General features: G+C 49.1%; 2 protein-coding genes across 2 annotated transcripts; both read left to right on the top strand.

The window, feature by feature from the left end:
• The first annotated feature begins 265 nt into the window (after window positions 1-265).
• LOC109282633 (transcobalamin-1) lies at window positions 266-4,122 on the top strand. Its single transcript, XM_019485303.1, has 4 exons — window positions 266-361; window positions 2,202-2,367; window positions 2,731-2,849; window positions 3,815-4,122. Exons 1-4 carry the CDS (start codon window positions 283-285, stop codon window positions 3,874-3,876), a joined length of 426 nt encoding a protein of 141 aa, XP_019340848.1. The 5' UTR covers window positions 266-282; the 3' UTR covers window positions 3,877-4,122.
• Window positions 4,123-9,355: 5,233 nt separating this feature from the next.
• Window positions 9,356-16,921, top strand: LOC132243180 (transcobalamin-1-like). The gene is made up of 9 exons (XM_059722481.1): window positions 9,356-9,487; window positions 10,958-11,140; window positions 11,661-11,810; window positions 12,034-12,189; window positions 13,536-13,705; window positions 14,132-14,303; window positions 15,616-15,793; window positions 16,194-16,312; window positions 16,621-16,921. Exons 1-9 carry the CDS (start codon window positions 9,409-9,411, stop codon window positions 16,680-16,682), a joined length of 1,269 nt encoding a protein of 422 aa, XP_059578464.1. The 5' UTR covers window positions 9,356-9,408; the 3' UTR covers window positions 16,683-16,921.
• Window positions 16,922-18,591: the final 1,670 nt, after the last annotated feature.

Below are 18,591 nucleotides of genomic sequence, written 5' to 3'. Positions count from 1 at the left end.
CCTCTGCTGGCAGCGCCCTGCCCTGGAGCAGTGGAGACTTCTCAAGGGCAGGCGGGGGCCCTACGGCCCTTGGCATCTCTGTGTACCTGCCTTCCTAGTGGTGCACACCCACAGTATGGCATTGCTCAACAGCCCTCATCTGTTACAGGGAAGCAACAACTGCAAGGTGAGGCAAACCAGGGGAGGAGATCATGGAGTTCCCGCCTCCTTCCAGCTAATAAATGCTGGGTCCAGTGTTCAGCACAATCAGTTTTGGACCGAGGGGAAAACAGTCACAGAAGAATGATGCAGTCTCTGGCAATCCCCCTGGCAGGCTTCCTGCTCCTGGTCCTCCCCACAGGGGGGCTGTGCCAGGACAGTGGTAAGTAGAATGAACTGCGCTAGTCTCCATGTGTCCTCAATGCCTGTACTTTGTGGAGGTCCTGCTGGGCTCACAATCAGAGGCCAGTGGGCCATCTGTAGGGCAGTGGGACTCCTTCCCTCTGATATGTGGGGAAACTGAGGCACAGAAGTAGAAGGGATGCAGATGGTGGAAAACACGGGAGGCCTGATACCTCTGAAGTCATGCTGCTCACCCTAGAGCCCCTTCCCCAAAAGGAATTTGTGCCAGGTTCCTGCCTTTCTATTCCAGGTTTAATTAACTGGTATGGACAGACCCAGCAATGATAGCATCAATCCAGGGAGGGGAAGGGAGGAGAAAGGGGGAGAGGCAGGGAGAGGGGTATCAGACCTCTGCTGAGAGCCACCCCAGCTCAGCAAACTAGTATTTAAAGAGACAGTTCTCTTTTTCTTGCTTTGCGCTAGAGAAAAGTCAGCACTGGAACAACAGGGTTAATATAGCGACTCCATGGAAATTGCTTTCAGTGACTCAGGAAGGAATTTTCCTTCTGGACACCTCATCAGATGGGCAGGCTCATCCTCAAAATGCAATTTATAATAGCCATATTGATTTTGGCTTCCATGCCGTGGTGCCTTGTCCCCTTGCATCTCTATTTCCTCTTGCACCTGCCATGGAATATTACATGCCTGGCCCATGGAAGAAAAAAGGCACACTAAAGTAAATGATGCAGCTACTTCTGGGTCAGGATGTCATGTCTGTGGCAACATGAGCCCCTGTCTAGCTCTAGCTTCACATTCCTATCCCACATCTCCTAGAGGGGCTCGTAGATCGTGCCCACATTTTGCCAGTTGGAAAGGTGCTGTAATAAAAAAACCTGCATATGCAAGAGAAGCTTGAGGGGAGCCAAGGACAAAAGGGAAAAATCAATGGGGTACAATTAGAGCTGTGCAAAGTATTGATTTTTCAATTTGTTGACAGCTCTAAAACACTAGTGGAATTGGAGGGGGAGATTTGTTTTGAGATTTTTTTTTTTTTTTTTAAATTGGCAAACCATAGTATTTTTTTCTGAGTGGGAGTTTTTGTGGCGGGAAGTGGTAGCACTTAACCTGCCCCCCTGCCCCAACAAGACTAACCCAAATTTGCAAAAAAAAAATGTTTTGGTGCTGCCAAATATTTCTTTTTCTTGAAAAACATTTCAGCCCAAAAAATTCACCCAAGTCTGAGTGTCAAGGAAGGTGTGACAGGCTATAGATACAGCTAATAGTGAGATGCTACCTGCTAAAGGAGTTCTTTCTCTCCCTCTATTGACTACAATGTGTAAATTATTATAGCTCTCCTGTGTCTTTCAAATCAATGGTCCTTTTGTTTTAGCTGAAAGAGTAAAGACTCTGAGTCATGGATCTGAGCCAGTGATTCTGAGCCAAGGTATTGTGGCACCCCAAAAGGCTATGAGTTCCTTTTAAGGATGTGGCAGGGTACTGCATAATATTAGCATTGTTGGGTGTGCAGACTTATACAAGATTCACAAGATAATCTCAGATATTTCAAATAGGAATTCAGAAAAGCTATGGAGGGACACCTTGAGCCTAAAAAGGTTGAGAATCACTGTCTTAAGGCCATAGATTCAATCCCAGGTGATAAGGTGGGTAAAGTCCTGTTGCACAGCTCATATCTCTGTCTTTGTATTTTTCCTTTTCTTTCCCCTGATGTTTTCCCATCAAGCTGTGTCCTCAAATGCCTATCAGGATCTGAATATCCTCCTTGACTTCAAGGAGTCCTTGTACCCTGCAGGGGACTTGCTCCCTGCTGTGTGGAGGTGACCCTTCTTTACTTGTTCCTCTCTATCCTTCTCCCCACACAGAAGACTTCAGCCTGTTCCCCAGACCACGCAAAGTCTTTGTCTTGTATAGCATCTCTGCTGATATCAGTACCTTCACCAATGATACTGTACTGCTTTATGTGCTCCGAGACTCTACCTTCTTTGATGTGATGAATGCTGCTGTGGCGAAAGACTGCAGCAGATTCAGGTACCCTGCTGGAGTGGCAAATGCAGCATGTGTTGGTGTTTGTGGCAGCGTGGACTAGTCCACAGCACAGGGGAGGTGGGGAAATGGATCTGCTCCCCTCAGCAGTTTGCTGATGGCTAATAGACTGGGGAGAGGGTAAGGATGGAGGACCTGTTCCTCTGCATTGTTCATCTTGCTGTTGTCTTCTAAGAGTGGAAAGGCTGGAGGTTGGGTTGGGGAAGGGACATGGGCCTCCAGCTGCACTGTATTCTTGGTCACGTGCCACTCTAAAGCAGTAGTCAGGGGAGAGGATCCCTGCTGACTGCCCTGTGTAGAAGTGAGGATTCACTGGGTCTCCTGTGGGACTCTTTTTATTTCTGGTAGGTTCACTTATGAATATTCAAACTTGGGCCCATACATCACATCCGTGCAAGGGTTGATGGCCAGTGACAAACAGCGCACTTACTGGGAGCTCATGAGTAATGATGTCCGCCTGGACAAAGGTAAGGGGCAGGAGCAGGAGAGGTGATAGGGCAGGAGAGCTGACAAGGGTCTCTGGTGCAGGGAGCCAACCCAAGAATTAATTTTTTTACAGACAATCTACACAGTTTTTACTGATAGTTTTTTTTCCCGGTGTGTTTTTACTGTAACTTTTTTAAATGCCTTGTGTTGGCAACTGTGTGACTGCAGTAGTGGTTTTACACCCTTCTGCCCCTGAGACAGGGGTCCCCCCAACTGCACCCTACACCCTGCTGCCCCCTGCCCCCCAGCCTTGATCCTGCTATCCCTGTTTCCCTTGCAATTACATGGATCCCCACCCACCGCCTCTCCCCCACTGGCCAACACCTCCATCCTATCCACACTGCCCCCTCTCTCTGTACCCTCATGCCAGCAGCTGTTAGAGACACTAGATAGCATAGGAACCAAGCACATGGCTAGAGAGCAGGGAGAGGTCTATCAGGCTACAGTGAGCAAAAAGCCCCGACTAGAGCTGTGCACCTGCAGGGAGCAGGAGCAAAGAGCAACATTGGCTCAGACTGCAGATGGTTTTGCTGTGCTCCTGTCTTTCAGGTATGCTATACCTTTTTTCTTCCTGGGGAGTGTAAAGTTGTGGTTGCTTTTTGTTTTTAAAGAAGGGAAAATGATTTTAGGGATTTTATGGACAGGCATTTTTAGAGCATTTTTTATGGAGTCTCCAAAATGTACAGACGGTTGGCAACCCTGTCCGGTGAAGAGATGCACATATGAAAGATATAGAGGGGCTGGTGGGGGGTATAAGGAATGCAGACTGGGGAGGGAAGGAATTGGGGGGACAGGACTGGAGAGACACAAAGGAAAGAAAAGAACAAGAGAAAGGGAATGAGCAAAAGAGGAAGACAGGCCCAGAGGGAGAAGCCAAGCTGCCAGGCCTGAAGGGGTCCTGAACCCTTTAACAGTCTCTCACCCTGCCTCTCCCCTCTTGTTCCAGGTGCTGGGAACTACAAAGTCACCACATGGGAGAGGCTGGAGATCAGATATAGCAAGTACTGAGCTCCAAGACTCTGAAGATATTGTGGCGGAGATACAGTCTTCAGCTCCTGTTTTTTCACTGTGCAGGGTTTTGGGGTGCCTGCCTTCTCTTTAGTTTAAGTCTATCACCTCTCAAAGCAGGAAACTTGCCCTCAGCAAAATGGTCTGTGAAACTGGCCTTGCCTTGTATTTACAGTCCTGTGATCCTTCCAAAGTTCTCTCTCTCTCTCTTTCTCTCTCCCCCCTGAAATAAACCCCTTGCAACAACCTGCAGCATCATGTGGTCTGTACCAGACAAAAGAGAGGGAGGAAGAACTGGGACTGGTTGGTAAAGGGGCCTCCAGCCTGCTCCTCTCTTCTGCAAACACAGCACAAAAAACTGGGTCCCTCCCACAGCACTAGGCACACCCTTAGTGACAATCCCTTCAGTGACTTTCACTTATGAGGCACTGAGCACAGCTTCCAGGCGTGGAGTCACAGCCCTTATCATGGCATTGGCCGATGCAGGGGGGTGGTTCTACCTGGAGTTACCGTCTCCTGTATGGCACAGGTCAGTGGGGCTCTGGGCTCATACTGAAGCTCCCTGCCCCTCTATGGCACTGGCTAATGGGCAATGGGGATGTTTTGCAGGCTGCTTACTAAGCCTGCTCTGGAGTCACTATCCATCCCACTGTGTGCTAGGTACCTCTGACGTCACAGTATCCTGCAGGGTGTCAGACTGTGAAGTAATGAGGAGTGACCATTTCTTCCTTGATGATGGTCATTGTTGTTCTGTGCTTTCCTAAAATTCACTGTCCCTTCCATGGGTTGACCATCCGAAAGACCCCCTGTGAGATTGGCCTCTAGGACATGGGATATGCCCTAGAGTCATTTTCCTCCCTTATGGCCCTGGCAAATAGGGCACTCATCTCACTTTAGTGTCACTTCTCCCTTGAGGGTTGGGCAGTGGGTTCCTGGACTGTGATTCTGCCCTTGACAGCACTGGCCATAGAAACATCAATAGGAGATTGTTAGGGTCATTGGTTTGGTGTAATCCTAAACTCTAATATTTTGGTTTAAGAAACCTTGTTCCAAGCTTTCTTTTAAAGAAATCAGTGCAATACAAAGAAGACAATGAACTTGAAAGCAAAGACTTGTTTTTTTCCTTCTTTTTTGGCCCAATGAACTTGAACTTTTGACTTGCTGAACATTGAAGATTTGCTCTGGACCAGAAGACTGTCAAACTGAAAAATCCAGTTTTCTTCCTTGTTCTGAAAGAGACTCCATCTGCACAAAATAAGTCTTCCCAAACAGACCAGAGTCTCCCACACACCATCTGTCACATTTTCTGCCAAGAGTGTGTAAACAGAAGTGCTGTCATTATAAGTACATATCGTATACATTCCGAGCAAGTCTGGAATACTTGCCAGCTGCCTTTTATCACCTACAGGTTTCCCTTGCTTTATGCTATACACATGTTCCTGGAAAAAAGGCTCATAACTCAAATTTGCATAAAGAGAACCCACTTTACAATGTAACAAATAGGGATATGTTCCAAGACCTCGACTGTACTGAACTGACTTCCAGACCCATTTCTACCACTTTTACAAGACAAGTTTGGTACTCACCAACAGCAGACAGTACACACAAGCACAGGGCACTATCATAATGGGGATGGCAGCTACAGAAACACATGTTGCAGACAACAAGCGAGGAGCACAGATCCACACAGGAGACTATATTTTGGTGTGTGTCACTCTTGCAATGCACCACACAAAACAACAGGCTGTGGGCTTCCACCACACCGATAGCATAAGAGCAAATTTACCTCGCACATAACGAATTTTTGGTATAAAAAGGATCATCACATAAAAGTGAATTTGTACACACAGTACTTGCATAAAGCGAGGAAAACCTGTACTTTCAACACGATCAGCAGCAGTAAATAGTTTATACTGATGCAATATTACTCCGCATCCCAGAGAACAACCAAGAGAATTAACCCTCAAAAAGGCACATACTATCACACTGGGACATGGGTGGCCAGGCCTGGGGCCACACAGAATCAAGGTGCCGACTAGGGCCAGGAGGGGCAAACAGAATCCAGGTACAAACTGGGTCAGGAAACCAGAATGTCAATCTGGAAGTGGGACCCATGAGTGAGCTGAGCTGGAAAGCCAGAACAGGCAGAGAGCAGAGTTGGAAAGCAAGATGGGTCAAGAAACTGGGAGATAGAGTAGAGGAAGCTGAAGAAAACATCAACGTAGTCTTGAGTCAGATTGAACCCTGACCAGCCGCTCTGGTGACAATCTGTGGTAAGAAGGTTAGGCCCTGCTGGAGGCTCATGCCAGCCTTGTCCTGTATGAGTAGCCAACTGTAGAGTGGCAGGCCTGGATGAGTGGCCATCCTGCCCAAGCCAAGGTCCAAGGTTCAAGGCAGTGTCCCAATTCATACATGTGGCAACGTTCAGCTGTACATCTCAAGAAGGAACTGGAGCTGGGAAAGAAGAACCATGTGTGCCTGAGCTTTGGGGCATTCAGGTTGAGGCACCCAGAGACTGCAAGGATTTCAGTAACTGCAACAAGGTCATGCAATATGCCTTAAGGAACAAAAGCCAGATCTCTCTTATCAATACTCGACTCCCCCTTGGTCTGGGCTTATTTCACAAGTAATAAAGGTCAGCAGATAAGAGTACTCATAGGACAGCTCCCTGTATTATACACCTGCAAGACAGCCAATCCTTTCCCTCTCCAGCTGCAACCACCATAAAAGAAACAACACTATCACTGTCTCATCAAATCTCTCTAGGCATAGAGTTATAGAGACTGCTACCAAAACACAGTACTGGCCAGCCAGATGCTAAGCTTTCATGCTTGAAGGAGGAAGACCTATAACCCAGAACACCTCTCACTCAGACAGCCTAGGAGGAAGTCAAGTGGATGGAGTAAGAAGGCTCTAGCACGTTACAAGCCTCAGAAGACTGATGTGATGCAAACATTTGTCTGTTCCCCTTCCAGCAAGCAAAATGCTCACCTCACTTAAACTAAATATAAAATCTGGGCAGACTAGAGACTTGTCATTGAGCCGCCTAGGGAAGTTCCCTTAGGAACAGCTTTTGAAACTAGTGCCAGAGCAGCAGAACAGCTTCCACACCACACCACCAGTTGAGAGACTGGCATTTCCCAGAAGGGGCTGGAAACATCCACCCCCTAACTCAGCAGATGGGTCACAGCATGAATGTCCAATGCAGACTTGCAACAGGATCGATTGTGCCAGGGCTGGAGACTACCTCCTTCCACCCCACAAAGAGCTACAGTACACCGAACAGCCTCTGTCATCCAGCATTTCCATCTCTGGCCAAAAACATTGAGCTAGAATGTCCCTCTTCCCTCCTCTCACACAAACCAAATGATGTGGCAGAGTGGGAAGCCAGTTTGCTCCTGCTCACACCCTTTGCTTCCCAGCTTCACCTAGAACAGCTTGAGCACCAGCCACAATGAGTAAGAGAAGCAAAGCCCAGCTCCCCGCAGGAGCCTTCATTCTGCAACCACTGCAAAAGAAGCAGCCACTTGAGAGCCTGCTACTTCCCATGTGTTGCTTTTATACCTGGGGCAGTACTCAGGTGATTGCCACTCCTCCGATGAGAGGACAGCCACTGCCAGCATTACTCAAAGCTGTGTTGCCTTTCTTCTCACTTTGGAGAGGAGTAAGCACTGATCAGGGCATGCAAGTGCCCATGCATTAACAAGCATGTGCAATCACTCATGATTGACTGTGCAAATCTCAGTAGTACTTATTTTTCTACCCCCACCCTTCTCTGAGGGCAAACTAAATGCCCTTTCACTGTGATGTTTTATGTATTGGTTAGTGACCCCAGGTGCCTTTCCTAGAAGAGTATGAGGGTGGCAGTTTGCCTCCCTTGTTGTCACACTGTCTGTTTCCTGCAAATAGTTGGACCCCCTACATCCAGGCAAAAGTTTAAATCAGGGGTGACCAACCTGTGGCACATGCTACAAGTAGCAGAGGCAGCCACTGTCTGTATGCAACAGATCAGAGAGGGGAAAGGTGACACAATAGCACGTATGGCAGAAAGCAGAGCAGCTGACCGGGCAGGGAGCACAGGGCAGAAAGCACAGCTGCAGATGAGGCAGGGAAAGGGTAGGGACTAGCAGCTGAGAAGGATGCAGGCTTAATTTGTGGCATGCTTGCCTAAATGTTGGTGTCCACTGGCCTACGTGTTCTGCTTTTCTTTTGTACTCCAAGGCAAGGACAGCCCTCAAACAAAGTATTTTCCCATTCCAAAATATTGGACAAAAAATATAATTTTGGGTTGAGCCATAACAAAAATTTTCCACAGATTTTGCAAACCCAAATCAAAAGGAAAATGTCAACATTTTGAGAGGGTTTGGGATGCATTCTTTACTACTAATGAACAACAAAGGAATTACAAAGCAAATAATTGTTCAGAATTGGAGAATCAAAAGGCTTTGATGTTTCCATTTTTGGTACAGGTCATTATTAGTATTATTGTTGCCAATTTAATTCATGTTAAATTAATTAAGTTAATTCAAGTGCCCTGGCTTTCACAGTTGCTGAATCAGCACTTTTCACTGAAAAATAGTTGAGGCTGACCAGCTTTGACCCATTCTTGTTGACAGATGAAAAAATCAGCCCTTCCTCACTCATGAGCCAGGAAGGAACGTTACCCCATCTTCCTGTTCAGAAACCAAAGCACAGAGTGCTCCGGGCCTAGGTTTTTTTCTGTCACAACTAGTTTGAGGTGTCAAATGTGGAGATCCAATGGTCCAAGAGTCAGAACTGCTAGCAGCTCCTGCCCCAGGTGAAGTCATTGTATTCCTGAAATATGAGGTCCTCCATTGTAACCCTGTGCCCCCAACAAGCTCTACCAGTGCACTTAAATCAGGATCCATGCCTCTCCTCTTGCTCCAGTCCTGTTCCTCATTTACCCAGCTCTGACAGTGCCCTTCCATCCTAACCCAAAGCCTCCTGCCATGCCAGCCCAGAGCTCTGTGGGTGCCCCTCACTCCTGAGCTACAGCCCCCTGCCATCCCAGCCTTGGGCTCTCCAGGGGTTCTGCAGGTGCTTCTCCAACCTGCCCTGTAGCTGGACCATCTCTGTTCAATGACCTGAGCAAAAGCAAGGGACAAGGCAGGCTTCCTGACAGTTATTCTGACACCAACTTTGCTGAGGTAGCACCGGGCACCTGTGCAGATCTGGCATGAGGTGTGAGGTAGACATGGATCAGTGCTGCCAGAGTAGGAGATATCAACTCAACCTTAGGGGAAAAAAAGTGTAATGTGGCCTGGAAAAATCCACTTAGACCTTTGTTGGCAGCCCTTGGCATCTCCTTGTACCTGCCTTCCTAGTGGTGCACACCCACAGTATGGCATTGCTCAACAGCCCTCTTCTGGTATGGGGAAGCTGCAGCCCTAGGGTGAGAAAAACCAGGGGAGGAGATCATGGAGTCCCCACCTCCTTCCAGCTGATAAATGCCAGGTCTAGTGCTCAGCACAGCCAGTATTGAACCGGGGAGAGGAAAACAGTCTCAGAAGAATGATGCTGTCTCTGGCGATCCCCTTGGCAGGCTTCCTGCTCCTGGTCCTCCCCACAGGGGGGCTTTGCTATGGTTGTGGTGAGTAGAATGAGCTGCACTTGTCTCCATGTGTCCTTAACCCCTGTACTTTGTGGTGGTCCTGCTGGGCTTGTATTCTGAGGGCTGTCTGAAAGGAAGTGGGACTCCTTTCCTCTGACATGTGGGGAAACTGAGGCACAGAGGTAGAAGGGATTCAGCTGGGTGGCAAACAGTCAGCCACCCCACTATTCTGCTGCTCACCTCAGTTTCCCCTCTTCAAGGGAAATTTGTGCTGAATTCCTCCTTTCCTGTTCCCAGCTGAGTAGCCAGTTCAGTAAATGGTACGGGCAGATCCAGCAATGATAGCATCACCTTGGGGAGGGGAGGTGGGTGGGAGGGGGGAGCAGACCCTGCTGAGAGCTATACCTGGATTCAAAGAGACGGTCGCTGTTGTCTTGCTCTGTACTACTGGTAAAACAGGGTTAATGCAATGACTCCTTGGAAGCTGCTGCTGGTGACACAGAAGGGAATTTCCCCTTGTGATGCCTCATGGGACAGACAGGCTCAGGTTGCTGCCGTCATCCCTGGACAATACAAGAGTCCTATTATCCAGAGCCACCAGGCCATAGCAGCTTGTCCCCTCTAACTTCCTCATTTACCTGCTCTGGGACATGCCTGCCACATAGCAGACCAAGAATTCAGGGTGGTAAAGCGGGCAGCTACCTCTGTGCCGGGACATGGCATGTGTCTGTGGGAGCACCAGCCCCTGGTTAGCTCTGGTTCCACACTCCCACCCCCCAACTCCTGGGGTACAGCAGGGGGCTTGTAGATTATGCCCACACTTTGCTAACGAAAACTATTCTGTAATAGAAAGACTTACGTGTGCCCAAGGGACTTGTTGAGGGGGCCAAGGAGGAAAAGGAAAAATCAACAGGGCACAAGTAGAGTAACGCAAAGTATTAATATTTCAGGTCACCGGCAACTGCAAAACACAGAGGGAGATGGGAGTGAGGGATATCTATTTTGAATCAATGTGTTTTTGGAAGGTTGGGCAAACCACAAAATCAGAAAATAATAATAATAACGTTCCATTTTCAAGTTCAGATTAACTTTTTTAACACTATGAAGTCAATTAAAAATAAAGTCTATTTTGAAACAAAATGCAGCTATGGATGAAGAAAACCTGAAAAGTTTCAAGTTTTAGAATATTTTTCTGTAACTGAAACAACTGGCTACAAGCAGCAGGAATTTACCACATGTTCTGGCTTTGGCTGATCTGAGCCAACGTCTTGTAGAGCAAAACCAAAATCTCTAGTATTTTACCCAGGATTTATAAGCTAAATTCTGATACTTCAGCTAAGTAGTTTACTTAGGACTGATGCCCCTTGCCTGGATCATGCCCAAAGACCTTCTCCCCTGTCCCTAGCTAGGTCTGGGAGCAGGGCAGGGTCTGCAAAGTGGCAGTGGTGATTATATGGTATTACAAATCCTAATCCACACAGGCCTTCTCTTTTGGCTTCTCCATGGCAGCGGTGACAGAAAAGGAGCGCCCCTGGGTGAACTCGCTACTGAATAAAATAATCTCTTCAGAGGACACCAGAACGGGTCTGAATCCCAGCATCCTGATTGCCCTAAGACTGGCTGGGAGTCACAACCGTAATGTGGAGGAGAGCCTGCTGCAGAGACTCAGCCAGGACGCAGTGTCCCATGCCAGTAAGACTCTACCCCCACCCTGAACCTCTTACTGCCCTCATCTTAATGACGTACTCAGTGGGACTTGGTCATAATCCTACATGGTGCCAGCTCCTGGCCCCACTCCTCTCCACCCTTACCCCCTGGCCCATTAGCTAATGGAGTCTCCCGAGCAAACACAGATATACAGCTATTCCCCCCCCTCCCCCCCCCATACATATTGGGACCACAAACAGTACCATCCCAAGAGCCTGCAAAACAAAAGCATATACCCCAGCCTGGAAAATGAGCACACCAAAATAGATCCCAATGTTCTAAATTACGACTTGAATAATGAACTGTGCCCAGGCACAGACTCACTACCCCCTGCCCCCTCCAAATCTCCCAAAGCAGCCCCAGCCCCAGGCAGACTGTAACAGGGACACAGACTGGTGTTTGGAGTGCAGCATACGTGCAGAGGCTGGGGCACGAAGCAAGGATTGAGGAGCAAGGATACAGGCCGGCCCCTGATCCCTGCCCCTTTGTGTGTGCTGTCTTCTAGAGGAGTCCTACAGCTCAGGCAAAGTGGCCCTCAACATCATGGCCCAGCTGGCCTCTTGTGTCAATCCGCGGAACATCTCCAGCTCCAGTTCTACCATCAACCTGGTTCGGCTCCTGGAGCAGAAGTATCAGGATGAGCTGCAGAACCTCAGTGAGGATCCACCAAACACTTTCTGTTCCCTATACCTCTCTGTTGCCAATGCATCTGACCTCAATCCCCCTACCTGATCCTCCTTCTTGCTGTCTCTGCCTCCTGTCTCCCCTGTGTCCTGGTCCCTCCTCAGTCCCCATTCTCCTTACTCCACCCCCTCCATGCTGGGCCCTCTCTGTCTGTGTCTAACGGTTTTCTTTCTGCTGTGCACTTTACTTCACAGAGAAATACCAAGCCCCCCTCACCAGCTTCTACCAACTCAGCTTGGATGTGCTGGCTCTGTGCTTGGCTGAAGGCAAGTTCTCGACTGCTGACGCTGCCAACCTCCTTCAGCCGGACAAGGACATGAAGAAGTATTACCTTGGCCAGTTCTCTGTGGGTGGGTAACAAGAGCTCCTTTCTTCCAGATCCTGAAGGAACACGGTACAGAGGATAGAAATTATAAAGAGAGTCAGGGAAGGCTGGGATTATCTATGACTCCCCCTCTGGGGAGACAAGTGGTCTAGGACAAGTTGGGGACAAGTGGTCTAGGATCTCCTGTGAATGTCCCAATCATGGCACCTGCACTGGTGTTGGAGGGGCTGGGATCCCCTAGGAGTGTCCTCATCATAGGGTCTTTCTTGGGGTCATGTGGTCTGTGAGCTCCTGTAACACCACAATATGATAAGTCCCTCCTATGTTCTATGCTGGGTATTTCCCATGCTTGTGGGCTTTCCTGGTTGCCCACCCACCCCTTTCAGCCACATGGGCCAGGTGTTCCTCAGAGGCATTGGATGATGGTTGCAGCCAAGGCTGGGGATTTTGACTGGGGTGCTCCAGTGCTCCTGCTGAGACTTTAACTTGGAAGTTTCCGGCAAAAGGGCCTTGCCTCTCTGCTCAGGGTCAGACTGATTGCCACACTTGGAGCCAGGAAGGAATTTTACCCTATGGTCAGATTGGTATGGACTGTGGGAGGTTTTGCCTTCATCTGTAGTGGTGGTGCATGGCCCTCTCTCTGGGATCTCTTGAGCACAGGCGACTGGTAGGGAGGGTAAGGGGATTGGCCCCTGACTCAGCATCACTCAGGACTCGGCAGTTTTTTTGCCACATGGGCCAGTGCCGTGTTTGGGGGGGGATTGGACCTGGACACTAAGCTGCGGCACAGAAGCATAGGAGTAGATATGGGGCTTTTGGCCTGCCCCCAGGCCCACCCACAAATTGTGCCCCCCCAGACCCAGGAGGCACCAGTCACCCCTGCTCTTTAGCACACAATAACAACCCTTTATAGGAGCAGAATGTTGGTTGCTGTGGTCCCTTTTCTTTACATGTGACAGGTTAGGGTATTATGTCTTGTGTTGTGTCAGGGTTGGTGGTAATTTTACTCAGAGGTTAGATTATGAATGTATGGGATGGTTTGCATAGGGATGATCCTGCCTCAGGTAGAGGGTTGTACTAGATGACCTCTGGAGGTCCCTTCTAGCCCTACTTCTCTATGATTTGTATGATTTCTCTATGAAGTCTGTCGTGGGGTCAGAGGGGCTGAGATCCAATGTGATTATTCCTGCAAGGTATGCATCGGGGTCAGTAGGGTTGTGATATCCCATGGCTGTTCCCATTGTGGGATCTGCTCAGGAGCTGGGGAGGCTGGGACCCCGGGTGACTGTTCCTCTTGTGGACTCTGGGCTGGGGTGAAACCCCTGGTCTGTAGTGACAGCTCCATCTAAGCAATGCTTCTGTTCCTCACAGACACTGCCGCAGTCTCCATCCTTGCTCAGGTCTGCCTGAAGAAAATGACCCTGACCCCAAAGGTCAAAAAGGAGATCAGAGAGAGTGTGGAGCAGTTGGTGCAGAAAATCATGACTCATTCCCACAATGGTGTGCTTGGGAATATGTACAGCACGGGGCTGGCCATGCAGGTGAGGGGAAGGAATCCCACTGAGAACCCAAAAGCAGGTGGGTGTGAACACAAGGTTCACCCACAACCTCAAGCCCCAGCCGCCGCTTTGGCATCAGCAGTGCACAGCAGCAATGGTGATGTTAGCAGTGGACTTGAGAGTCAACATATTTTGACAAATGGAGGCATCTCTCAGTGTTATAAAAGCAGAGAGAAAAGCAGGGGTGTGGGGCTGTGAGCAAACTCACTAGCAGATAGATGGTGTTAAGTTCCCAGCCTTCCTGTCTATCTCCCATTCTCCCTCCCAGTTACCCTTTCTCCTCTCCAGCCATGACTGCATTCTCCCTCCCCCTGTCTCATCCACCATCATGGAATGGGAGCAGTGCTGGCCAGGGGCTCCCCAAGCCCAGGCAGGTGGTTCTACCTTCTCTCCCCTACTTCTCCACAGGCCTTAACTGTGTCTGGCATCCAGTGGAACTGCAGAGAGTCTCTGAAAATGATCCTGGATCAGATTCCTAAGGGAACATTCGATTTACCCATGACTGCATCCCAGATCATCCCATCCCTGGAAGGCCAGACCTACCTAAATGTAATTGGGCTCAACTGCTCTGCAGATAAAGGTATGGGCAGCAGGCTAAACATGTCAGCTTTGCAGGGACCCCAGCTGCTCTGTCCAGCCAGGACAAGACTTGAGAACTGGTGACTCCTACTGTGAAGGCAAGTCTCCTGACAGGCTCTGCATCTGAACACAGCCTATTAATTCACCATTTATGTACCAGTATAGAGGACGGAAGAACATTTAGTGGTAAATACTGGGTTTTCCTGGTCCAGAACTAGTGCCTTCAAGTGCCTTCTCTACCAGTGATTCCTTGTTAGACCTTGCATAAGGCACCTCATGGTTTCACACTGTGCAAAGGGAACATCCTACTTCACTGGAATATTGCTTAGTATTTTCATAGAGCTGCAAATATCACATCTTTCTGTCCAATGGTAATTCAGAGCCTTCCCTCCCTCCAAAAGTTCACATTTTGGGCTGACCTGTTGTGCACTTTTTTCAACATTTTGAAGTGAGCTGAAAAGTCAGAAAAAAAAATTGAACAAAGTTGAACAAACCATTTCCTTTCCATATAGAATATGTTTCCCTTAAAGTTAAAGAACTCTCAAGAAACCATTTTCAACCATAATCTTTTGCTCTTTTCTGGTCTTCTCTCCTGGGTAGTTGCTTTTGGCACCAAACCTCCCAGAGCCTCAGCCTCCCCTCTCTGCCTTCAACTCTGGAAAACTGAACCAAATTCACCAAAAAAAAAAAGAGTCTTGGTGATGCCAAATCTTCATTTTTTTTCCCTTGAAAAACATTTCACTCAAAGCTATTGCCCATATCTGTATGTCAAGGATGCAGATGTAGCTCAGGCTACACATGGAGCTCAGGCTGAGGGTTCCCATTGGACACCTGTACTAAGGTTGTGTGCCTCTGTATCTTCCTCTGTTGACTAAGATGTGTAAGGGTAGTGTTGAGGTCATGTTGCTGTGATGATCCAGTAGGGGACAACTTTTATTGGACCTTTTGAGTGGTTGGCAAAAATGAAGGAAAGGTTTTTTGATATCATAATATCCTTCCTCAGGTCTAAGATGTGTAACTGATTATAGATCTCTTGTGGTTCCCAACCAACAGTCCCCCTGCTTTAGTTCAAACAACAGTTCCTGACACCTGGATTCAATTCCAGCTGATAGGCTTGGTGAAATGCTGTTGTACAGCTCATCCTTCTGTTTTCTATATTTTCCCTTTCTCTCTCGTGTTTTCCCATCAAGCTGATGCCCCCAGTGCCCATCAGGGACTTCAACTGGAGTTAACTGTATCCTGTGGGAAAGTTGTCCCTACTGTGTAGAGGTGATTTCTCCTCACTTGTTTCTCCTTTCCTTTTCCCCACACAGATGACATCATACCTACACCCAGCCCACCCACCAGACCGCGCCTTATTCATGTCAGATATACCATCTCTGCCAAGGTCAAAATCTTTATCAAGGGCACCATCACTGTCCATGTGCCATGGGGCTCTACCTTCTTTGATGTGATGAAGGTTGCCATGGAAAAAAAATGCAAAATATTCAGGTACCCTGCTGGCAAACCCAGCATATGCTGTTGGTGTCTCTGGCAGTGTGGGCCAGGCTGCAGCACAGGGGCAGTGGGGAAGTGGATCTGCTCCCCTAAGCAGTGTGCTGTCAGCTGATAGACCCAGTGGAGGATAAGGATAAGGAACCTGCTCCTCTGCATTGTTCAACTCGGGGGTGTCCCATTGGTGTGAGGTGGCTGCAGGCTAGGTAAGGGAAGGCTCTGGTGCTTCTTGGTTCTGCTATATCTCTCACCAGCAGACACAAGTTTTTAGCTATGATATCCCAAGTCAGATGCCCCCTCTGAATTGGAAGTCAAGAGACAGGGTCCCTGCTGATTGCTGTGTTTAGGAGCAAGGGCTCACCAGATCTCCTGTGGGACTCTTTCTTTCTCCTGGTAGGTTCACATATGAAAATTCAAGCTGGGGCCCATACATCACGTCTGTGCAGGGGCTGATGGCTGATGATAACCAACGAACTTACTGGCAGCTCCTGAGTGGGAATATTCCACTGGACAGAGGTGAGACACTAGAAAAATGGGATAAGATGAAGTGGCAGGGGGCTCTGGAGAAGGAATATAGGTGTGAGGGGGGTAGACAGGCTGCAGGGGGTGTAAGATGGGAATGGGTATATAAGGAAAGGAGACTGTGGGGGGAGCTTGTGGAGTAGGGCAGAGGGTGGTGAGGGATGAAAGAAGTATATAGGAAAGGGAGAATGAGCAAAAGAGGAAAAAGAGATGGGCCCAGAGGGAAAAGCCAGGTCACAAGGCCTGAGGGGGTGCTGACCCCTTTTACAATCTCTCACCCTGCCTCTCCCATCTTGCTCCAGATGCTGGGAACTATATTGTCTCTGACAAGGAGAGGCTGGAGGTCAGATATAGCAAGTACTGAGCTCCAAGGCTCTGAGGACATTGTGGCAGGGATACAGCTTCCAGCTCCAGTTCTTTGCTGTACAGGGGCTCTGGGGTGCCTGCCTTCTCCTTAGTGCAGGCCCATCCCCTCTCAGAGCACGAGACTCCCCCTCAATAAGATGGCCTTTAGGAATGGCCTTGCCTTGTATTCACAGTCCTGTGATCCTTCCCAGGCCCTCTGTCTTTCTCTCTCTCCTCCCTGAAATAAACACCTTGCAACAACAAGCAGCATCATTTGGTCTGTGCCAGACAAAGAGAGGGGAGGAAGAACTGGGACTGGTGGGTAAAGAATCCTCCAAATGTTCCTCTCTTCTGCAAACACAGCACAAAAGTGCCCCCCCCCAGCACTGGGCACACACCCTAAGTGACAATCCCTTCAGTGACTTTGGCTTGTGGGGCACTGACCATAGTTTCTAGCCATGGATTTACTGTCCTCATCATGGCACTGGCAGTTCAGGGGGCAGGGTTTGGTTCTACCTGGAGTTACCACCTCCTGTATGGCACTGGCCAGTGGGGTTCTGGGCTCACGCTGAAGCTCCCTGCCCCTCTATGGTACTGGCTGATAAAGGGCACTGGGTACGTTCTGCCGTCTCCTTAATAGGCCTGCTCTGTAACCACTATCACACTGTGTGCTAGGTACCCCTGAAGTCACAGTCTCCTCTAGGATGTCAGTGTGAGGTAATGAGAAATGTCCCTTTCTTCCTAAGTGATGGTCAGTGGTGTGTTGCGCTCTCCTAAAATTTACCAACCCTTTTTGCCTGCCATCCTCCTCCGGTAGCTCTCACCTCTCAGGGTGCCTGCTAAGGTATCATTCACAGTCCCTCTCTGCGAGGAGCTCTGTTTCTTGCAATGCACTGGGCCTGACTGACCGCCTTCCTCTGGATGCCGGCATTATATGCTCCAGAGCCCTGCCCCTTTTGGTCAGGTGACTCCCTAATCATGCACTCTTTATGTCTAATGGGCAGCCTGCCCTTCCCTGCTGTAGCTGAGCCCTGCTCCTTGCAGCTTTCTCTGTCTGCCTAGGAATCTGCACTACTACTGCACAGAGTGCTCTGTGCCTTGTTTTTTTCAATCACCACTAGTTTTGGGTGCCAAATGTGGAGATCTAATGGTCCAAGATTCAGAACTGCTAGCAGCTCCTGCTCCAGACAAAGTCAGCAGCATCCATATTGTAAGCCTGTGCCCCCCACAAGCTCTACATGTGTGTGACAGGGGGCCGTCTTGAGGCCAGTCCAATTATTGGCCCACCCACCTGTCTAGGGCAGTCTGCCCACCTGACTCTTCTGCCACGCCTTTGTTAAAACTAAAAAGTTGTTTCTAGGTTGGAGGCTGCCCATTTAATGCCCTGATGTCAAGGGCATAATACATGGTTCCAAATTATCCCTACACCATATCCCATGCCTCGCAGTTGGCATCCAATCAGTTGACTCTCATGTGGCTCTTTCCTGAGCCAAACTCTGCCCCTACACTGGGCCTCTCTCACACCTTATAACTGGGTCCCATTCACACTGCCCCTTTTACTGATTCACACCCATTTTTGCCCCACTATGGGCCACACGCACTCTTCCCTATTCTGTACGGCTCTTCAGGCCCTTTGGCCCTACTTCATACAGCCCTTCAGGCATCAGGCCTACCACTCCACACTCTGGGCTGACTCCAGCCCCTGGCCTTCTCTGGCCTTGGGCGTCCCAAACTCATCATACTACCCACTCAGGCCTCAGGTGTCTGTCACTGTACCTGGACCCCTAACTCAGCCTACAGCCCACTCATGCTTCAGGTGTCTGTTGATGTTCTTGTCCCCAAGCCTGTCCACTCTACAGGATTACCCACCAGGTTGTGGGGACTGAGGCTTTCTGGTGCCCCACCTTCACCTTTCACTGGGGAGGCAC

The sequence above is a fragment of the Alligator mississippiensis genome, chromosome 2 (assembly GCF_030867095.1).
Source record: "Alligator mississippiensis isolate rAllMis1 chromosome 2, rAllMis1, whole genome shotgun sequence".
In the NCBI taxonomy this organism is placed as follows: Eukaryota; Metazoa; Chordata; order Crocodylia; family Alligatoridae; genus Alligator; species Alligator mississippiensis.
Note: the sequence above shows the minus strand (reverse complement) of the source record. Positions and strands in the feature narration are given on the sequence as shown.

Excerpts from the sequence above, each read along its gene's own strand:
- LOC109282633 (XM_019485303.1), top strand. The coding sequence starts at position 283 with ATGATGCAGTCTCTGGCAATCCCCCTGGCAGGCTTCCTGCTCCTGGTC. Across the intron at positions 362-2,201 it reads GGGGCTGTGCCAGGACAGTG|AAGACTTCAGCCTGTTCCCC; the intron begins GTAAGTAGAATG and ends CTCCCCACACAG. Across the intron at positions 2,850-3,814 it reads TGATGTCCGCCTGGACAAAG|GTGCTGGGAACTACAAAGTC; the intron begins GTAAGGGGCAGG and ends CTCTTGTTCCAG.
- LOC132243180 (XM_059722481.1), top strand. The coding sequence starts at position 9,409 with ATGATGCTGTCTCTGGCGATCCCCTTGGCAGGCTTCCTGCTCCTGGTC. Across the intron at positions 11,141-11,660 it reads GGACGCAGTGTCCCATGCCA|AGGAGTCCTACAGCTCAGGC; the intron begins GTAAGACTCTAC and ends GCTGTCTTCTAG. Across the intron at positions 11,811-12,033 it reads GGATGAGCTGCAGAACCTCA|AGAAATACCAAGCCCCCCTC; the intron begins GTGAGGATCCAC and ends TTTACTTCACAG.